At 38.4% G+C, this 21348-nt stretch overlaps 1 protein-coding gene across 1 annotated transcript in view; it reads left to right on the top strand.

Annotated features, from left to right (window-relative positions):
- Positions 1-577: 577 nt before the first annotated feature.
- LOC149791134 (uncharacterized) overlaps positions 578-21348 on the top strand; it is a 58147-nt gene continuing 37376 nt past the window's right edge. The window contains exons 1-5 of the mRNA XM_089973289.1: positions 578-838; positions 3726-4283; positions 9624-9763; positions 15851-15962; positions 20129-20202. Of these exons, the coding sequence (XP_089829415.1) occupies positions 601-838; positions 3726-4283; positions 9624-9763; positions 15851-15962; positions 20129-20202 (1122 nt within the window). The 5' untranslated portion in view covers positions 578-600. The remainder of the gene's footprint in view (positions 839-3725; positions 4284-9623; positions 9764-15850; positions 15963-20128; positions 20203-21348) is intronic.

The raw sequence follows: 21348 nt of genomic DNA, 5'->3' as shown, positions 1-21348 counted from the left end.
GCAACAGCTGTCTCAAGTGAATTCTCAGTTTAAAGAGTAACAAGGCAGATGATTAACAGTTACTGCTGAAGTTAAAAATAGCTTGCATATAGTAGATACTGTTTTGGTTAGATTCTCCATCTCTTGTATCGATATGTATATCAGTACAGCAAAAGTATCTACGCATTAATATATTGATGAATCCTTTCACCCATAAGATGCATAGGTGGTCATTATTAAATGATGCTTTCTAGTCTCTGTCCAGTAGGCATTGAAATATATAGGGGTAATAGTAAATGCCTTGATCAACATAATGTCTTTAACTATTACCAATGAAAGAAATTGGATTTGGACTGGTTGCAACCTTCAGAAATAATTTGTTTTCATTTTTCTATTTGTATAGTGAGAAAAATGTATTGGGGTCTTCATTAAAAAGTAGGTTAAGTTAAGAAACTGGAAACATAAATATTATGTGGAGCCTTATTATCAGGGTCCTTCCCAATCGGCCCAAATGTCAAAGTGGAGGTTCAACCCATAATTTTAGTTTATTCATTTTGCATGTCAGTAACATGCAACTGATCATCAATTACAGGCACAGGAATTCCCATAGAAATTTTGAACATGGATGACAGGTCCATCCAACTTTTTGAAAACGCACTAAGAGATGGAAAGGAGAAAGTTTACAGTATACGAGTTATGGTTGTCGGACATTCTGGTGTTGGAAAGACAACCCTTATCAAACGGCTTCTTGGAAAGGATGTCAACATCTCTGAAAGATGCAGCACAGAGGGCATAGATGTCAATTTACATTGCTGTGATGTTTCATTATCCAGCCATGAATGGATTTTGAGGAAAAATGGTAAAATTATTGGATTTCTCCTTTCATCCTGGAAACTTTGCTCTCTATTCATGTTAGACACCTTGATCCTTTTTACATTGTGTTCACTTTTTTCAGGTAAAGAGAGAAGTTCTACCATCGATGTTAGCATCTGCAGATGTAAATTTATAATGGTCGGTCTTCAGATTCCAGTTGTGATGTCAGTGATAAAGTGAAGAATCTTTTGTGATTGGTACACTACGAAATAAATTAATCTTGGTTGTCCAATATTTATGTGATGCAAAGTGGAGAATCTTTTGCGACTGGTACACTAAGAAATACATTAATCTTGGTTGTCCAATATTTCTGTGATGCAAAGTGGAGAATCTTTTGTGATTGATATACTAGAAAATGCATTAATCTTAGCTGTCAAATATATCTGATGCAAAGTGGAGAATCTTTTGAGATTGATACATTAAGATAATTTATTCTTTAAATGTTTTCTGATTATCAATCTTTGTGACATCTGTCCTTTCATGTATAATCTTTGTGTATTGGTTATTAAAATGTCAGTAATGTCAGTCTGTACCCTCTGCATTAGAGATGCACTAGATGTGCTTGTCTAGTGAATGGTGGTTTGTGGCTATTTAGCACTGCACTGTGGAGCTTTATCATGGTGTGCCTGTCTAGTGAATGGTGGTTTGTGGCTATTTAGCTCTACACTGTAGAACTTTATCATGGTGTGCATGTCTAGTGAGAATGGTGGTTTGTGGCTATTTTAGGACTGCACTGTGGAGCTTTATCGTGGTGTGCCTGTCTAGTGAGAATGGTGGTTTGTGGCTATTTAGCACTGCACTGTGGAGCTTTATCGTGGTGTGCCTGTCTAGTGAGAATGGTGGTTTGTGGCTATTTAGCACTGCACTGTGGAGCTTTATCGTGGTGTGCCTGTCTGGTGAGAATGGTGGTTTGTGGCTATTTAGCACTGCACTGTGGAGCTTTATCATGGTGTGCCTGTCTAGTGAATGGTGGTTTGTGCCTATTTAGCACTGCACTGTGGAGCTTTATCATGGCGTGCCTGTCTAGTGAATGGTGGTTTGTGGCTATTTAGCACTACATTGTAGAGCTTTATCATGGTGTACCTGTCCAGTGAGAATGGTGGTTTGTGCTATTTAGCACTGCACTGTGGAGCTTTATCATGGATTGCCTGTTTAGTGAGATTGGTGGTTTGTGGCTATTTAGCACTACACTGTAGAGATTTATCATGGATTGTCTGTTTATTGAGAATGGTAGTTTGTGGCTATTTAGCACTGTATTGTGGAGCTTTATCATGGTGTGAACATGAGTAGGATTAACTCCCACATTCTGATGTATTGAGAAATGAAACACTGCATGAGCTATGATGTAGGTCCATGCTTCCTTGTATGATTATGGAGTAGGTGTGAACGCAAGGGGTCTTCGTAGCTAGATGTTTAGTCACGAATGTCTCCATTTCTGTATTTGTCTCATGCTTGACAACGTTTATAGAATTGGAATGTATGTGGTCTGTTGCTCAGAATAATAATGCATTTCTGTATTATATATGTTCTGTTCAGAAGTAGGTCACTATGATCATTGTTTCACTTCTGACTGATTTAGGTTAGATTTGTGTATTTTGTTGATTTCTTTTACACCATTCATAATAAAATCACAAGGCATGGTAATCGTAAGTCTCTTCTGTGTTCTCACTAGCAGTGTTTTTGCTGGCCACTTTTTGCATCAGGATTTAACACCAACCTGTGTATGTGTAGGAAGCTAATTCACTTTTAGTACACTCACTCATATATTGTTCTACACTTGTACATATATTGTACCAAACTTCCAATATAATTTAAACCAGACAAAACATGTTTCTGGTTGGCTGACGATCCCTGTTTTTCATTGCTGACCATGGGACTTTCTTCCTTCCAGAAGAATAAAGACTGTACAAATTGTAAAAAATAAAAATTTCCCAAAATTGATTTGTTCATCTAAATAACGTTTTATTTTTATTTTGGAATTTTCGTATAATGTGATACTGACCATCAAAGTTGATGGTGCTTGTGTCGTGATATAATTTTTCCAAATTCACTAATTTGCATTTCTCTTTTCACTAACTGCGAGTCTGGAGGGTTGGGCACTTATATATATATATATATATATATATATATATATATATATATATATATATATATATATATATATATATATATATATATATATATATATATATATATAATCATGATAAAAATTACCTCTCCACCTACCCTAAGTTTAAAACCAGTGCAGGGTAAACATATTTTTGGATCTTTACTACACTTGACTGCAATTGTCTTCAGTCTATGATGCTGCACAGAAAAATTACAAACATACATAGGAGTGGAATGCAAGTAGCATAATTAGGTGTTTAAATTTAATCTAGATTATAGGATGAAGACGTTTGTTTAACAATTTAGTCATATTCTTGGGAACATTTTGTATACATTTAAAAAAACTAATTCAGTAGTTTACAGATATTTCTTGTCAATGGTGTTTTCCAAAATACCATTGCTAGTGCAGGTATAATTATAGGTATATCGAAAATAAAGGTTTATACTTCCTGAATAGTCCTGCATAATGCACCTTCTTGGTATTATTTTGTTGAAAGATTTTATGAATTATTACAAGTTTATACAAGATCCATCTGCCCAATGGACTTTATATGTGTAAATATCTAGGCAAATCAATCTGGATTTCTGGATTCTTATTAAAGTGTTTACAACACCTGTACTTAAATTAGTGGTATAGAATTTGCATCTAGGTGAGATGGTAAAATTAGTTCCTAACTGGCAATTTACACTTCAGTTACATTTTCAGCTTGATTGTCTGATACAATACATGATTCATTTGTATTAACTGCTCTTTTTATTTTCAGATTCAGAACAGGATTATCGACTGCAACGGCTTGCCAAGGTTCTCATTGAGAAACAACCAGTGCAGAGTGATGCTGCTAATGCCAAACAGGTTGTAGCCCCTAATGAAGGGGAGGTAACTGACATCAGTGCAAGGGACCATGTTGCTGAAGAACCATACCATGATTCTCCTCAACATGACTTGGTCAAAACTAGTCAACATGTAGGGTTCCCTTCTTCTGTAGTTCCAAGAAATCTTCCAAAGTCTGAAGCACACACCACGGTTAGATCAGAGCCTGGAGAAAATGTTTCCAGTGAAAGTCCCATGAATGATCCCAACAGGGAAATTTTACAATTGTTGCAAAAGAATGCAGATAAAATAAAACATGATCTAGGCAAATATGCACCTTTGACGATGTGGGACTTTGCAGGGCAGTATGCCTTTTACACGACGCACCAAATGTTCCTATCAAGACGTGCCATATACCTCTTGGTTTCAGATATCAGTGGACACGTAGATGATTTGGTAGAAGACGAGTGTTACTTTGACAAGAAGGGGATAATGAAGTGCAGAGTGCATGGTGAGTTCAGGTCTGCTTCTGCTATGTGACAATAAATTACTTCATTCTTTACTAGAATTTAATTTTACTCAGATACAATGCAGTCTCTTGCAGTATTACAAATGTATATTCAGGGATTGAAAATTGACATGCCCAGTTCTAACTGACAAGTCAGAATTCCTAATGTCCTATTGAATTTTCCAATTTGTGCCTAGGTTGGCAATACTGATTCAGGGCTAGCCTATCTCTTGTTTCTCTGAAAAGTTTTTAATGGCAAGTACATATTCAGGACAATCATATCTATTGCTGATTCAGGGCAAGATTGGCAAGTAATAATTCAGGACATGCTGGGTTTGTACTGATTTGGGGCATGCTGCCTGGGCAAGTTCTAATGCAGGACATGCTGGGGAAGTACTGATTTGGGGCATACTGCGGAAATACTGATTCAGGACATGCTGGGGAAGTACAGATTTGGGGCATACTGCGGAAATACTGATTCAGGACATGCTGGGGAAGTACTGATTTGGGGCATGCTGGGGGAGTACTGATTTGGGGCATGCTGGAGAAATACTGATTCAGGGCATGCTGGGGAAGTACTGAGTTGAGGTCTGCTGGACAGATATTAATTAAGGCATGTACTGATCCAAGGCATGCTGGGCAGGTACTCATTCAAGGCATGATGGGCAGGTTCTGTTTCAGGGCATGATGGGCAGGTTCTGATTCAAGGCATGCTGCGCAGGGACTGATTCGAGGCATGATTGGCAGGTACTCATTCAGTGCATGATGAGAAGGTTCTGATTGAAGGCATGATGGGCAGGTTCTGATTCAGGGCATGCTGGGCAGGTACTCATTCAAGACGTGATGGGCATGTTCTGATTCAGGGCATGCTGGACAAGTACCTTTTCAAGACATGCTGGACAGGTACTCATTCAAGGCATGATGGGCAGGTTCTTATTCAAGGGATGATGGGCAGGGACTGATTCAAGGCATGTTGGGCAGGTACTCATTCAAGGCATGATGGACTGGTTCTGATTCAGGGCATGATGGGCAGGTTCTGATTCAAGGCATGCTGGGCAGGTAATCATTCAACGCATGATGGGCAGGTTCTGATTCAGGGCATGATGGGCAGGTTCTGATTCAAGGCATGCTGGGCAGGTAATCATTCAACGCATGATGGGCAAGTACTGATTCAGAGCATGCTGGGCAAGTACCTTTTCAAGATATGCTGAACAGGTACTCATTCAAGGCAGGATGGGCAGGTACTCATTCAAGGCATGCTGGGCAAGTGCTCATGCAAGGCATGATGGGCAGGTTCTTATTCAAGGCATGGTGGACTGGTTCTGATTCAAGGCATGATGGGCAGGTTTTGATTCAGGGCATGTTAGGCAAGGACTGATTCATGGCTTGCTGGGCAGGTACTCATTCAAGGCATGATGTGCAGGTTCTTATTCAAGGCATGCTGGGCAGGTTCTGATTCAAGGCATGCTGCGCAGGTAATCATTCAAGGCATGATGGGCAAATACTGATTCAGAGCATGCTGGGCAAGTACCTTTTCAAGACATGTTGGACAGGAACTCATTCAAGGCATGCTGAGCAGGTACTCATTCAAGACATGATGGGCAGGTACTCATTCAAGGCATGATGGACTGGTTCTGATTCAAGGCATGATGGGCAGGTTTTGATTCAGGGCATGCTAGACAAGGACTGATTCATGGCTTGCTGGGCAGGTACTCATTCAAGGCATGATGTGCAGGTTCTTATTCAAGGCATGCTGGGCAGGTTCTGATTCAAGGCATGCTGCGCAGGTAATCATTCAAGGCATGCTGGGCAAGTACTGATTCAGAGCATGCTGGGCAAGTACCTTTTCAAGACATGCTGGACAATTATTCATTCATGGCATGCTCGGCAGGTACTCATTCAAGGCATGATGGGCAGGTTCTTTTTCAAGGCATGATGGGCAGGTTCTTATTCAAGGCATGATGGGCAAGTATTGATTCAAGGCATGCTGAGCAGGCACTTATTCTATGCATGATGGGCAAGTTCTGGTTCAGGGCATGCTGGGCATGTGCGCATTCAAGGCATGATGGGCAGGTTCTTTTTCAAGGCATGATGGGCAGGTTCTTATTCAAGGCATGATGTGCATGGACTGATTCAAGGCATGTTGGGCAGGTACTCATTCAAGGCATGATGGACTGGTTCTGATTCAAGGCATGATGGGCAGGTTCTGATTCAGGGCATGTTAGGCAAGGACTGATTCAAGGCATGCTGGGCAGGTACTCATTCAAGGCATGATGGGCAGGTTCTGATTTAGGGCATGATGGGTAGGTTCTGATTCAAGGCATGCTGGGCAGGTAATCATTCAAGGCATAATGGGGAGGTTTTGATTCAAGGCATGATGGGCAGGTTCTGATTCAAGGCATGCTGGGCAGGTACATATTCAAGACATGCTGGACAGGTACTCATTCAAGGCATGATGGGCAAGGTTTGGTTCAGAACATGATGGAGAAGTGCTCATTCAAGGCATGATGGGCAGGTTCTTATTCAAGGCATGATGGACAAGTACTAATTCAAGACATGCTGGGCAGGCACTCATTCAAGGCATGATGGGCAGGTTCTGATTCAGGGCATGATGCGCAGGTTCTGATTCAAGGCATGATGGGCAGGTAAGCATTCAAGGTAAGATGGGCAAGTACTGATTCAGAGCATGCTGGGCAAGTACCTTTTCAATACATGTTGGACAGGTACTCGTTCAAGGCATGCTGGGCAGGTACTCATTCAAGACATGCCGGTCAAATGCTCATTCAAGGCATAATGGACAGGTTCTTATTCAAGGCATGATGGGCAGGTTCTTATTCAAGGCATGATGGGCAGGTTCTTTTTCAAGGCATGATGGGCAGGGACTGATTCAAGACATTTCTGGCAGGTACTCATTCAATGCATGATGGACTGGTTCTGATTCAAATCATAATGGGCAGGTTATGATTCAGGGCATGTTAGGCAAGGACTGATTCATGGCATGCTGGGCAGATACTCATTCAAGGCATGTTGGGCAGGTTTTTATTCAGGGCATGATGGGCAGGTTCTTATTCAAGGCATGCTGGGCAGGTAATCATTAATGGCATGATGGGCAAGTACTGATTCAGAGCATGCTGGGCAAGTACCTTTTCAAGACATGTTGGACAGGTACTCATTCAAGGCATGCTGGGCAGGTACTCATTCAAGACGTGCTGGGCAAAAGCTCATTCAAGGCATGATGGGCAGGTTCTTATTCAAGGCGTGATGGGCAGGGACTGATTCAAGGCATGTTTGGCAGGTACTCATTCAAGGCATGATGGACTGGTTCTGATTCAAGGCATGATGGGCAGGTTCTGATTCAGGGCATGTTAGGAAAGGACTGATTCATGTCTTGCTGTTCAGGTACGCATTCAAGGCATGATGTGCAGGTTCTTATTCAAGGCATGCTGTGCAGATTCTGTTTCAGGGCATGCTGGGCAAGTACTGATTCAGAGCATGCTGGGCAAGTACCTTTTCAAGACATGCTGGACAAGTATTCATTCAAGGCATGCTCGGCAGGTACTCATTCAAGACATGCTGGGCTAGTTCTCATTCAAGGCATGATGGGCAGGTTCTTTTTCAAGGCATGATGGGCAGGTTCTTATTCAAGGCATAATTGGCAAGTACTGATTCAAGGCATGCTGAGCAGGCAGTCATTCTAGGCATGATGGGCAAGTTCTGATTCAGGACATGCTGGGCAAGTGCTCATTCAAGGCATGATGGGCAGGTTCTTATTCAAGGCATGATGGGCAGGTTCTTATTCAAGGCATGTTAGGCAAGGACTGATTCAAGGCATGCTGGGCAGGTACTCATTCAAGACATGCTGGGCAAGTGCTCATTCAAGGCATGATGGACATGTTCTTATTCAAGGCATGATGGGCAAGTACTGATTCAAGGCATGCTGGGCAGGCACTTGTTCAAGGCATGATGGGCAAGTTCTGATTCAGGGCATGCTGGGCAAGTACTCATTCAAAGCATGCTGTGCAGGTTCTTATTCAAGGCATTCTGGGCACGTTCTTATTCAAGGCATGATGGGCAAGTTGCAGTCTCCATTAGCATATCGGGCATACCTGAAGTGGCCAAATGAAGAACAAGTGCATGTCTTTCAGTTTAATTTCCCAAATTCTTTACACCTCTAACATATAGCTCTAGTTTGTCTGTTAGAGTAAGACTGAAGTTTGTCAATTCAAAGATCGGCTTTATTCCAAACACTAAGCCAGGCATCACACACCTTCTTACGCTTAACTACTGTTTCATTCGAACTATCAGTTCAAGCAACTTCAGCACTCTTTTGAATCTCATTATAATCTTCATTAATTTGCCATTTAACTCCAAAATACTTATCCATATTTTGCAAATGGCATTTTGTTCTAACTCTCACCGTGTGTTGATTTCGAGGTCACACACACTACATATTTTGCTACACTATGAAACTGACACAATAATGAAAGCTAAATTGTTCATTTTGATGTACTCATAATGACCATGTGAACAACACTGGGTCTTTCTGCCTCGAATTCAGTCATTGTTAATGTCAACATATTTTCTCAATACTCAGCAACTAGTCGAAGTCTTTGTACTTGCTGCCGTCATGCTATTTTGATGTGCTCTAATAACATGTACATCTGGGGGCCTTTCAGTCACCGAATTACGTCATTGTAAATATCAGCACACCTAAAATGATCAATTGATCAACACATTTTCCCAATCAGCAGTTGGTTGATGCAGGACTGGTAAGCCTTTGAATTTGCCATCCAGCTATTGCATGCATACAGAGGACTCCACCATTCAACTGTTTCAGGCAGTGTTTATTTGCTTACAATTACTTGTAACCTTGCTTTTCAAGGAAACGGGTCATTTTGGTGCAGTTGAGTTGGATCATGCGTTGACTATTTGGAGCAACCAACACATTGGGTACTACGGGAGACTGTTTTACGACATCTTTTCGGCCTCTGCAAGGGGTGTGAGTGGCTGAGCCAGAATCCACAGTGTTGAGATACTATAGTTCAGCCTTATGCTGGTCTCATACACTGTATGAGCACATGGTTAATTGATGACACTTATTTCCTGAAACCCATTCAGGCATTGTTTATTTTTAAATTTGACTGCAATATTACAATTTTTCACTTTATGAACACTTGTACCATCTTAAAACATTGTATTCTGTCATAGATTCATTTGAAACTGTCTTGAACTGGATTATTCATAAAGTCAATACTGTTGTATAAAATATCATACTTGTCAGAAAGTAAATTGTTTTGTCTTGACTCTGATTGTTATTGAAATATTTTTTCCTGAACTTTTCAGAGCTAGCTGAGGTTTGGCTCAATTCCATACATTCCTGTTCACCACCAGACAAAGAAAACATGAATTATCATACACCATCTTATAATGTTATCCCTCCTCCAGTTATTTTAGTGGGAACACATGCTGATGCTATTCCACAGGTAAAACATTTTAAAAAACTGAATGTTAGTTATAGTATTAACACTTTTCCCTCAATGTGTGAACTGGTCCCTTATTGTGTACATGGTATAATTCCTCAGGAATGCATCAATTTGTAACTTCATCAGGTAAGAATGATAGTCATTGTATTGCTTCAATGTATGAAGTTTAAATTTTATAATGTAAGTTGTTGTTGTTGTTGTAGGGTTTAACGCTATGTTTAGCACATGATAGGTTATACATGGTGGCCAGTATTAATGGTGGAGGAAGAACCCAGGAAATCCCCGGAAATAACCACCGACCCTCGTGAAGCTACTGGCAAGCTTTCTCACATACCCAAAGTGGCTGAATCCGAGACTCGAACCCACGCAGAGATGAGATGACAATGATTCATAACGGAGAGCGCTTTAGACCACTCGGACACTCGGGGCCCCTTATAATGTAAGACTAACACAATTATTCCATTGCATCAAAGCACCAATTTGTAATTTTATAAGAGAAGTCTAACACAATTTTTCCATTGCATCAAAGCACCAAGTTGAAATTTCATAAGGTAAGTCTAACACAATTGTTTCATTGCATGAAAGCACCAAGTTGTAACTTCATAAGGTATATCTAAAGCAATTATTTCATTGCATCAAAGCACCAAGTTGTAATTTCAGTCTAACACAATTATTTCATTGCATCAAAGCACCAAGTTGTAATTTCAGTCTAACACAATTATTTCATTGCAACAAAGCACAAAGTTATAATTGTATAAGGTAAGTCTAATTCAATTATTTCCTTGCATCAAAGCACAAAGTTGTAATTTTATAAGGTAAGTCTAACACAGTTATTTCATTGCATCACAGCACAAAGTTGTAACTTTTTTGTGGTAAAAATAGTGCAGTTATTTCATGCGTCTGTTATTTTGATAAGTTGTTTAAACATTCATGTATCCTGAAGGACAAATTTTGTGTAGCATATTTAAAAGAATGCACAAGGGTTTGCACAATAATGGAAACTGCTTGAATTTTATTGGTTACCAAACAATAGTGATCAAATTTAAGCGAGCTCCAAAAGGTACTTGATAATACTCAGTTGACCTTGAAAAATGCCCAAGAATCTAGACAAATAATTTCATTGGATAACATTAACTCTGTGAATTGGAAACTGAAGCTCCCGATACTAACAAGCACACTGACTGCTTGTCCATTTTTTTATTTCTAGAACTGTCTATTTCATTAAAGACAGTGTTGTCTGAGTCCAGTATTTGCAATGTCTAGTTTTAGTACTTCCGAAACTTATTGAACAAATAAATAGGAGGAACTTTAGCATACATGTGTTTAAAGAGATGCAGATCCAGGACATACAGAATTATTGCAATTTTCAAAGACAGTGAACTACATCACATATGTTACTTGAAAACATAGACAGTCCCAAGCAAATATTGTGACCTTGTTGCTAAAAATAACTTGCCTTTGATTCTAAATGCTAACAAGTTGACAGTGTTTGATATCTCCTGGTGACAGTCAAGTTAGAACTTATAAATTAGTCAATGAAATGATAAAGTTTTGTGCATTTTCTTATATCCTTGATTTCTTCTAATTTTGAAATTTGTAGAGGGGTGCAAAAAACAATTGGATTTGTGTGAAAATACTGCAGTATGGCATGCTCGAATTTGACTAAATTATTGCAGTTCCCAAGGCCATATTTAATACGCGATTTTAATTCAGCTTAGAATGTTGTGCTTCAGTGATCAAGGTCTGTACAGGTACAGTAATGAATTAAATAAAACACATTTTTGATATTGTTGAGTAAACTTGGTAAATTCAATTAAATCAGATGCATACACTTATAAATTATAGAAGGTTTTGCATGGTAATAAAGGTCATTGAAAAATGAACACCTTAATTCAAGGTCACTGATATTTTACCTAGGTCATTGAAAATCATTGAATATTAGAGAGTGTACATAAACAAGTTAATCAAAAATTACTTTTGAGTCATTAACTTTACGTTGTGTGATGATTGGAAGTACTGCTTGATTTTCCGTCATATTCTAGCGATTCCACTATTATCGTAATCCACATGAGGTAGCTGGATATCATGCATAGTGCCCCTGTCACATGATGTCATTAAAACTCTTTGACTTCATTCAGTTTGATTTTCACATTGGTTCTTGGACAAAACATTATGGCATAGTTTGAACCATGCATTAAGGAAGTTTTGCAAATGTATGCTTACAATACGGGCTACAAAGACAATACAAAAGTGTTGAATCTCAGTGTGGTTCATCTTAAAAGATTGATTCAGCATATATTGTGTGTCATGTCTGTTATATGTCCTTTGTATGTTGGCTGTCATGTGTATGTTGTGTGTCATTGTGAATGTTTTGTCAAGTGTAAGTTGTGTGTCATATGTATGTTTTGTGTCCATTAGATTACATGTAGTTCAACAATGAGCAAAATCCATGCATATTATTAAGGTGATATTGCATTTGATTGGATATTCCTGATACCACCCTGAAAACCATAATCTTCATTCAGTTTTGGCCAAACTTGGAACATGAGTGTATAGTTTCTCTGAACAGTTTTGTACCATTGGCTATGGTATTAAGCTAAGTTTCGAATTAGTCCTGCAGTACCTCCATCATTATTAGCGATGACTATTTTACATACATGTATGGTAGGTCTTGTTGAAGATCATTTTTTTAAAGATAACTTTGTGCCATTTGTCTTTGAAATTATGTTGAATGTCAGATAGTTTGGAAGGTTCCCCAACAGACATTACCTCTTTCAGATTACCTCTGTTTGGTAATTCACATTATGTACATTTTTGGAAAAAAAATCCATTCATGACGTTACTACAGACATTCATATCATTTCATTTGGTATCAAGCTATAATGGGGGTAGAAAACGTAAAATGTAAAGTTGTAATGATTTTCAATCAATCTTCAGGGACGAGTGTGTGTAGAGCAAAACTGGTTAATCGCTCAAAGATATGTTCATCATGCAGATACTTTTTTCAAAATGTGTCTCCATTATAATCGAGCATACAAAATATGTACAAATTATGACAGGTGTGCCCCCATTGTCATTGAGCGTACAAATATATACAAATTAATACAGGTGTGCACCCATTGTCATTGAGCATACAAATATATAGGAGAGACTCACCAGTTATTTATGTACTTTTGAGAGAGTGACATATGTAAGGTGAAGCTGTTTGCATTTAGAACATGGACAATGAAGAGAATGGTTGCATACCTCTATGCTACATTAATGTAATGTGGATGATATTTCTTTGGATATTGTATTTTTGGAAATTGTACATGATTTAAACACGCTGCTAACTAAAATGAATGCTCCCTTGTGTTGAAAAATCAGTCTGAATTAGTCTAAAGTACACTATACATAGCAGTTATTGATATAGGGAAAATTAATTTTGCCAGACTAGACAATACTAGCTTATGAAAGTGCAATGAATGAATTACCAAATATATAAAATGTAAAAAAAGTTATTGGCTCTTTTTTTATGCAATTTACCTCTGAATTTCAGGAAGTGAAAATGACCAAGTAGAGCTAGCACTTTTTTGAAAGGTGCACATCTGGAGTAAGGCCAAGCCGTGTACTTTATAACCTATATTACACCCATCAATCATACATCAAAATAAAGAGAATTAAAGGTCTTTTTTAAATAGCCAGTACAATGAGTGAAGAAAGCTGGGGAAATTCTTTTTCTTTAAAATCCCAACCCTATGCAAAATATGAAACTGTTTAGCACCACCATACAAGTTAATACAGGTGTGCCCCCATTGTCATTGAGCATACTAAATATATACAAGTTAATACAGGTGTGCCCCCATTGTCATTAAGCATACAAAATATATACAAGTTACTACAGGTGTGCCTCCATTGTCGGGGGCCCCGAGTGGCCGAGTGGTCTAAAGCGCTCTTCGTTACGGATCACTGCCATCTCACCTCTATCTGCGGCGGTTCGAGTCTAAGATTCAGCCAATGTGGGTATGTGAGAAAGCTTGCCAGCAGCTTCTCGTGGGTCGGTGGTTCTTTCCGGGGTTTTCTCTGGTTCTTCCTCCACCATTAATACTGGCTGCCATGTATAGCCTATCATGTGCTGCAAAATGGCGTTAAACCCCACAACAACAACAACAGCCTTCATTGTCATTGAGCATACAAAATATATACAAGTCAACACAGGTGTGCCCCCATTGTCATTGAGTATACAAAATATATACAAGTCAATACAGGTGTGCCATATACTAGTTTATTGCTTTTTCCAGTGATGCCTACCATAGTACTTTGAAAGACCCATGTGGGCGAAAATACCAAGATTCATCATACAGTTACAATTTTATTAATTTGATCGTTTTATTAAGGTCCTCAGTTGGGTATGAATATTGATGAATATCGTTTTGCTGACATGCTTCCATGTCCAATGTGGGATTTGATACTTCTTCAGATTTTACCATTGTTTGCACATTATCGTTTTTTTTTTTAATACCCTTTTGGTGGCCTTGTTGCACATGTCTAGGCCACACCCATAAATGCAACCCATTTTCCAGTACCACATTTGCAATCATCGAATTGGATAGACATTATTAAACAGCTTCATTGCTAAGTTTTACTAACTGGCACATGTTTCTGTTTATGAAAGTATACTTGCCTTTGGTTTTACATGTGGATTGTGAGTCACTAATTGTTAATATTTACTGACTGGCACGTGTTTTTGTTTATGGAAGTATAATTGAATTTGGTTGTACATGTAGATTTTGAGTCCCTAATTGTTAAATTTAACTGACTGACACGTGTTTTTGTTTATGGAAGTATAATTGAATTTGGTTTTACATGTAGATTTTGAGTCACTAATTGTTAACTTTCACTGACTGGCACGTGTTTCTGTTTATAGATGTTTAATTGCCTTTGGTTTTACATGTAGATTTTGAGTCCCTAATTGTTAAATTTTATTGACTGGTACGTGATTATGTTTTTGGAAGTACAGTTGCCTTTGGTTTTTCTTGAGAATTTTGAGTCACTAATTGTTAAATGTAGTCTTGAATCGATTGAATCACTGACAATCCCAGATTTAATATTTGAACTGGAGAAAGGTATATGATGCCATGAATGACTCATATTCCAATGTGTTTTGCATTATGTGTATGGTATGCTAGCTTGGAACTTGTATAGTTGTGGATCATTAATGCTCAAGGCAACAGCCTATATCATTAGCATTGTTACTGCAGTATGTCTGGTTTTATGGCTTCCAATCTAGTTTGGCAAGCTGATGTATTTACTTCCCAAGGTTGATTTACTTTAGAAATTACATCCAACTTGTGTGATTACTTGTTTGTGTTATTACTAGCTTATGTGATTAATAGCTTGTATGATTGCACGTTTGTGTGATGCCTAGCTTGTGTGACTGTCTACCTTATATGATTATTACCTTGTGTGATTACTCACTTGTGTAATTACTAGCTTTTGTGATGTGAGTACTAGCTTGTGCGAATTACTAGCTTGTGTGTGTGGTTACTTGTAATTACTTGCCTGTTTGATTACTGACTTGAGTAATGTGAGTATTGGCTTGTGTAATACTAGTTTGTGTGATGTGAGTACTAGCTTATAAAATTACTAGCTTATGTGATGTGAGTACTAGGTTGTATGATTACTAGGTTTTGTGAGTGCCAACGTGTGTGATTACTCGGTTTTGTGAGTGCTAGCTTGTGTGATTACTAGCTTCTGTGATGTGAGTACTAGCTTGTGATTTGTGAACACTAGGCTGCATGATTACTGGGTTAAGTGATTCTAGGTTTTGTGAGGGTTATCTTGTGTGATTACTAGCTTCACATTAAACATTTTCAGGAAATGCTTTGAGTATTGGTGCACTTGAAAGATGTAGGCGTCTTGCTTTGTGTGTCCTACATCTCATAAATGGATAATTTTGGGGAAATTAAAAGGAACGGTTGAATTGGGTCACATGACAATTTCATATTAAAGTAAAAATAACATTAAAAACACTATTTTTAACATGTTCAATTGTTCCATCATCATTTTTAGTTGAATGTTTGCATTCTTTTGTAAACATATTTATAGGCAAGGAAGGAGGAACAGATTAAACAGGTCCCAACTGCAGCATCCGAACCTGCCCTTTCTAAAAAGCAACCTAAATTTCTGAAACGGACCAGAGGCATTTTCATAAAGAAAGGTATGTTAAGAAGATAAAAACTTTTAAATTTGTTATTAGACAGGTAAGTACATAGGCAATGACAAAATTGTCAGCAGGTGTCATAGGTAAACTAGTTGGTATAACACAGGTGCACAGATGATAACGCCAGTGTCCATCAACATGTTTCATGGGAAGTACTAACTGGCATATCTGACATTGCTAAATGGCTAAATAATGAACCAGCTTATTGTGTTGCCTGTCTAGTTATTCACATTCTTTATCAGAATGATACTATGGTAGCATTTATCTGAATGATAATGTGGTAGACTCCATCAGAATGATATTGTGGTAGCCTTCATGAGAATGATATTTTGGTAGACTCCATCAGAATGATAATGTGGTAGCCTTCATGAGAATGATATTTTGGTAGACTCCATCAGAATGATAATGTGGTAGCCTTCATGAGAATGATATTTTGGTGGACTCCATCAGAATGATAATGTGGTAGCCTTCATGCGAATGATATTTTGGTAGACTCCATCAGAATGATATTGTGGTAGACTCCATCAGAATGATATTGTGGTAGCCTTCATGAGAATGTACCATGGTGTCAAATTAGTGTCTGGAGAAAGTCATGTTACATGGTGTCAAATTGGTGTTTGGAATAAGTCATGTATAATGGTGTGCCATTGGTGGATGAAGAAAGCCATGTACCATGGTGTCATGTTAGTGTTTGGAGAACGTTATAAACTTTTTTCAGGCAACAATATGTTTCAAGGAGGGGGTAACAATTTGCATTCACTATGGTAGACAGTTTGAAAATCTGGTTATATCTATTTCTTCTTAACATATAGTTACAGTGACACATGGGTTTTATTACAAGACTAGTGTTTTATGGTCATAAATTAAATTGGTGCCAATCACTCCACGAGCACAGTTATATCTACTTCTTAATGGATAGTTACAGTGACATAGGTGTTTTATTACAAGACTACTGTTTCATGATTATAAATTAAATTGGTGCCAATCATACCTTGAACACAATGCCCATGGTACCCATTTTGAAAATCATATTACTCATTACTGTTTAAGGATCCTTTAAGGGATGGTCTTGTTAACACCTTGACAATCTTTTTGTTCTCTTTTAGTTATGGTCTTGTTCATACCTTGAAAATCTTGGTGTTCTCTTTTAGGGATGGTCTTGTTAACACCTTGAAAATCTTGTTGTTCTATTTTAGGGATGGTCTTGTTAACACCTTGAAAATCCTCTTGTTCTCTTTTAGGGATGGTCTTGTTCATACCTTGAAAATCTTTTTGTTCTCTTTTAGGGATGGTCTTGTTAACACCTTGAAAATCTTGTTCTTTTATCGCGATGGTCTTATTAACACCTTGAAAATATTCTTGTTACCTTTTTAGGATGGTTATATTAACATGATTTTCTCAAAACACTTCTTCCTGTATTTAGATATTACTAACTAAAAATATTAAAATATCACTGCCCGAGAAAATGGACAAATTGCGTAAAAGCTGCTTATGACAAATGAAGGGCTGTGTTATTAATTGTAAAGAAAGTTCTTCTTGCTTATAGTATATAGATGTTTCTCTTTGCAATGATGTTGATAGAACCCCATAAATGGCCACTTTGAAGGCTATCATGAAAATAGTTGTGACCGCTTTTCCTAAATTGACATTTGTACTTACACTGGGATTTCACTAAGAACACTAAAGCAAGATTTAGCTTGTGATAATGTAAATGATATCCAACTGACAGAAAATTATCCAACCACAACATTTTTATGTAGTAAAATAAATCAAATGAGTTAATGTTTCTTATTATCTGATGCGATTCTGACTCTAAATACAATTTGTCTTCAGTTCCAGATCATATTATCCAAATATCATAAGTACATTGAATCTGCAATTTCAAAAATCCAGTAATCATCACTTCACATGAATATCCAATAACTGGAATGCTTAGTAGTGGAACTTAAACACTTTAGGTGGAAACATCACAAACATTTTCATTAAAATTAGTGTATGCGAGTCTTGTAACCTTAAATCACATGGTAATTGCCATGTCTGTGTTGAGAGTTCCATTGATTTGGAGAAACAGTTGTTCTCTGGGGCAAATGACTTTAGAGAATGATAATGCAATTCATGCAGGTGAAACTGAAAGGTAATTTCAAGTGAGCATAAAATAACTAGGATGAATCGATAGGCCTGTGCTGCATATCAATATAATTCACAATGCACAGTATGCTTAATGGGGCCGCTAGTGGCCAAGTGGTCTACAATGCTCACCATTACAGATCATTGCCATCTCACCTCTGTCTGTGAGGGTTCGAGTCTCGGGTTCAGTCAATGGGGTATGCGAGAAAGCTTGCCAGTAGCTTCTTATGGGTTGGTGGTTCTTTCTAGGGTTTTCCCGGGTTCATCCTCCACCATTTAGCCTAGTGGTTAGAGGGAGGTCATGGGTTTGAACCCCGGCTAAGCCATACCAAAGACTTACACAAAATGGTACTAACAGTTGCCACGCTTGGCGCTCAGCATTAACAGGTTAGTGTTAGAACTGGTCAGCCTGGTGTCAGGATAATATGGCTGGGTGGGACATAATGCTACATGTCTGTTACATGATGCCCCAGTGCTAGGCATCACTATAAACAGCCACACTGCAGACATCACAGCGATATGACTGAAATTGTTTTAAAGCTACATTAAAAATCCTAATCACACACACACACAGATTACGCATATGCCATTCTCAGACTAACGTTTATTTTTCAGATATTTTCACTCCGTATTTTAGGTCATTTCAGGCTGTGTCATTCGATGAACGTCCCATGTTTCAAAACATAAGAAATAATGAAATTGCCTACTGCAAGGAAAAATCTTTTCTGGAACAAATACGAGTGTAGGAATGGAGATGACTATCAAATCCATCACATTGCACTTGCTTGCAGATCCAAGACAACTGCTGGGTTGATAAGCACTTTTTCTGTCCATGAAGCGGAAATTACCTTCTTCTCTTTAACAAATTAACAAGATGATTTTAACATGTGCAATTTGAAATCTGCTCCCATGATCATTCTGTGCTAATTTTGATTTATCTTTGTGACATTTGCATGCATTGGGGTGGGGTTCTTCCATTATATATTACTTAAATTATGATGAAAGTTCCACCCTGGCTCGTGAGGTTAGAAAGTTAAAGTAGTGACGAGGTAGATTTACAGCTCTGAGCCCCCAGTCAGTAATGCCGATGGCTAAATTATAGAGAACACGAAGATGAAATTCAATCAATAACAATTTAATAAATTCGATAATTTAAAACGATAAACTTTCAATCACCTGTCTTTCCCTCGACCAAGTGACAGCCTAATTGATCCCGTGATTTACAGTGTGGGTTCGATTTTCCCCCTGTCCTTGCGTCTATTGTTCTCTTTCTTTCCTGCTAATTCCTTCTTTCCTTCCGTTCCTCCAACACTTCCTTCGACTCCATTTCCCTCTCGACTCTCCTCTTTTCCTCCTAGACTTCAACTTCTCCTGACTTCTCTCCTTTCTTCTCCTTTCCTCCGTCTCTCTGAGACTATGGGACCAAACTGTAACTGGTCTGTCCCTCAAAGCTTCCTTATTTGAAGCTGTCTGTACTTAGAATTTCCTGTTCTAAGATTTTGCCGCCAATAACGAGTGGCTATTCGGAGTAACGCTAACCTCCTCTGGGTAATTTCTCTTAGTGAACTAATTCTTGCCGGAAGACGTGGAGATATCATTCTACCCAAATCAGGGGATCTCCCCTATCACGATTCTGATTAGTTGGCACTGTGACCCTGTCCAATCGTCTTAGCGGCAAGTTCAACCTGGCTGTCTGTCTGCAGGGAAAAAGTTAATACACTCCCACTTCTTCGGGCAACTTCCTTTGATCTAGACAAACATTTCCACATCTAGGTGATAATTTGCATCCTCGCAACTCCTAAGTCTGGCTCTACACTTCTAGCCACGGCAATCTTACGTAATGGATTAGTGCTAGCCTTCGGCAATGTTTAGCATCAAACAATGGCTTGTCAGAATTACCTTGATTATACATGCTTCAAACTTGGGCTACTCTGGGTCGGGGTAAACGTGACAATCTTGTTGACACTTTCACTAAATGTAAAATGAAACATTCAAACAGTTTTGAAAGACAATACCATCATCTGTTTATTTTCTAGGTGCTGAAGCCACCAAGGTGAAAGGTCAGAAGCAAATTGTTGCAAAGAAGCAATTGGATGAGCCTCAAACTAAGGTATATTTTGAGACAAAAGAAATCCATATTGATTATTCCACTTGAATGGCTTCAAAAACCAGTCAGTATTTTAGGGCAGGGTTTCTTGTGACTCAAGCTTCCAAAACCAGTCAGTATTATATGGCAGGGTTTCTTGTGACTCAAGCTTCCATAACCAGTCAGTATTACTGGGCAGGTTTCTTGTGACTCAAGCTTCCAAAACCAGTCAGTATTATAGGGTAGGTTTTTTTTTGACTCAAGCTTCCAGAACCAGTCAGTATTACAGGGCAGGTTTCTTGTGACTCAAGCTTCCCAAACCAGTCAGTATTATAGGGCAATGTTTCTTGTGATTCAAGCTTCCAAAACTGGTAGAATTATAACACAGGTCAAGCATTTTAAAGTTTTACCTGGGAGTAAGTCTGTCCTGTTTGAGGAGAAAAAATCTTGTAAATTATCAAATTTGACTCTATAATTCAAGAGTATGGATATTCAGTGCCATCAAAGTATTTGCATATACATGTATATCCATTTTTAATCTCTGCTAGATTAACTGTCATATATAATCCAGTTTCAAGTTTATGACAGTTTCCCTGTGGGAATGTGAAGCTTTTATTTTTTACTAGCAGGTGATGCTGACAGCACAATGTGTAACAGTGCTGACATGTACAAATTGTCGGCACAATGTGTAACAATCCTGAAATGTACACAGTATTGTCAACACAATGTGTAACAGTGCTGAAATGTGCACAATAATGTCAACACAGTGTGTTACAATGCTAAAATATACATAATATTGTCAACACAATGTGTAACAATGCTGAAATCTACACAATATTATCAACACAATGTGTTACAGTACTGATTGAATATCTTGTAGCATCTGTAAACACATGTATGCTGGTAATTGCTCATTTGAGTTTTAGTGTCATTCTTTTCACCCTGCGACTGTGGATTGCTGAGTGGTCTAAGGCACTCACCTGTGCAGATCACTAGCATCTCACTTCTGTCCATGTAGGTTCGAGTCTCAGGCTTGACCAGCTTTGGTATGAGATAAAGCTTACCTGTAACTTCCTGTGGGTCGGTTGTTCTTCCATGAATTTTCTGGGTTCTTCCTCCACCTACTGGCCACAATGTAAAGCCTATCATGTGCTGAAAAATGGCGTTAAG

The sequence above is a fragment of the Sinohyriopsis cumingii genome, chromosome 10 (assembly GCF_028554795.1).
Source record: "Sinohyriopsis cumingii isolate HCF-2022 chromosome 10, ASM2855479v2, whole genome shotgun sequence".
Classification (NCBI taxonomy): Eukaryota; Metazoa; Mollusca; class Bivalvia; order Unionida; family Unionidae; genus Sinohyriopsis; species Sinohyriopsis cumingii.
Note: the sequence above shows the minus strand (reverse complement) of the source record. Positions and strands in the feature narration are given on the sequence as shown.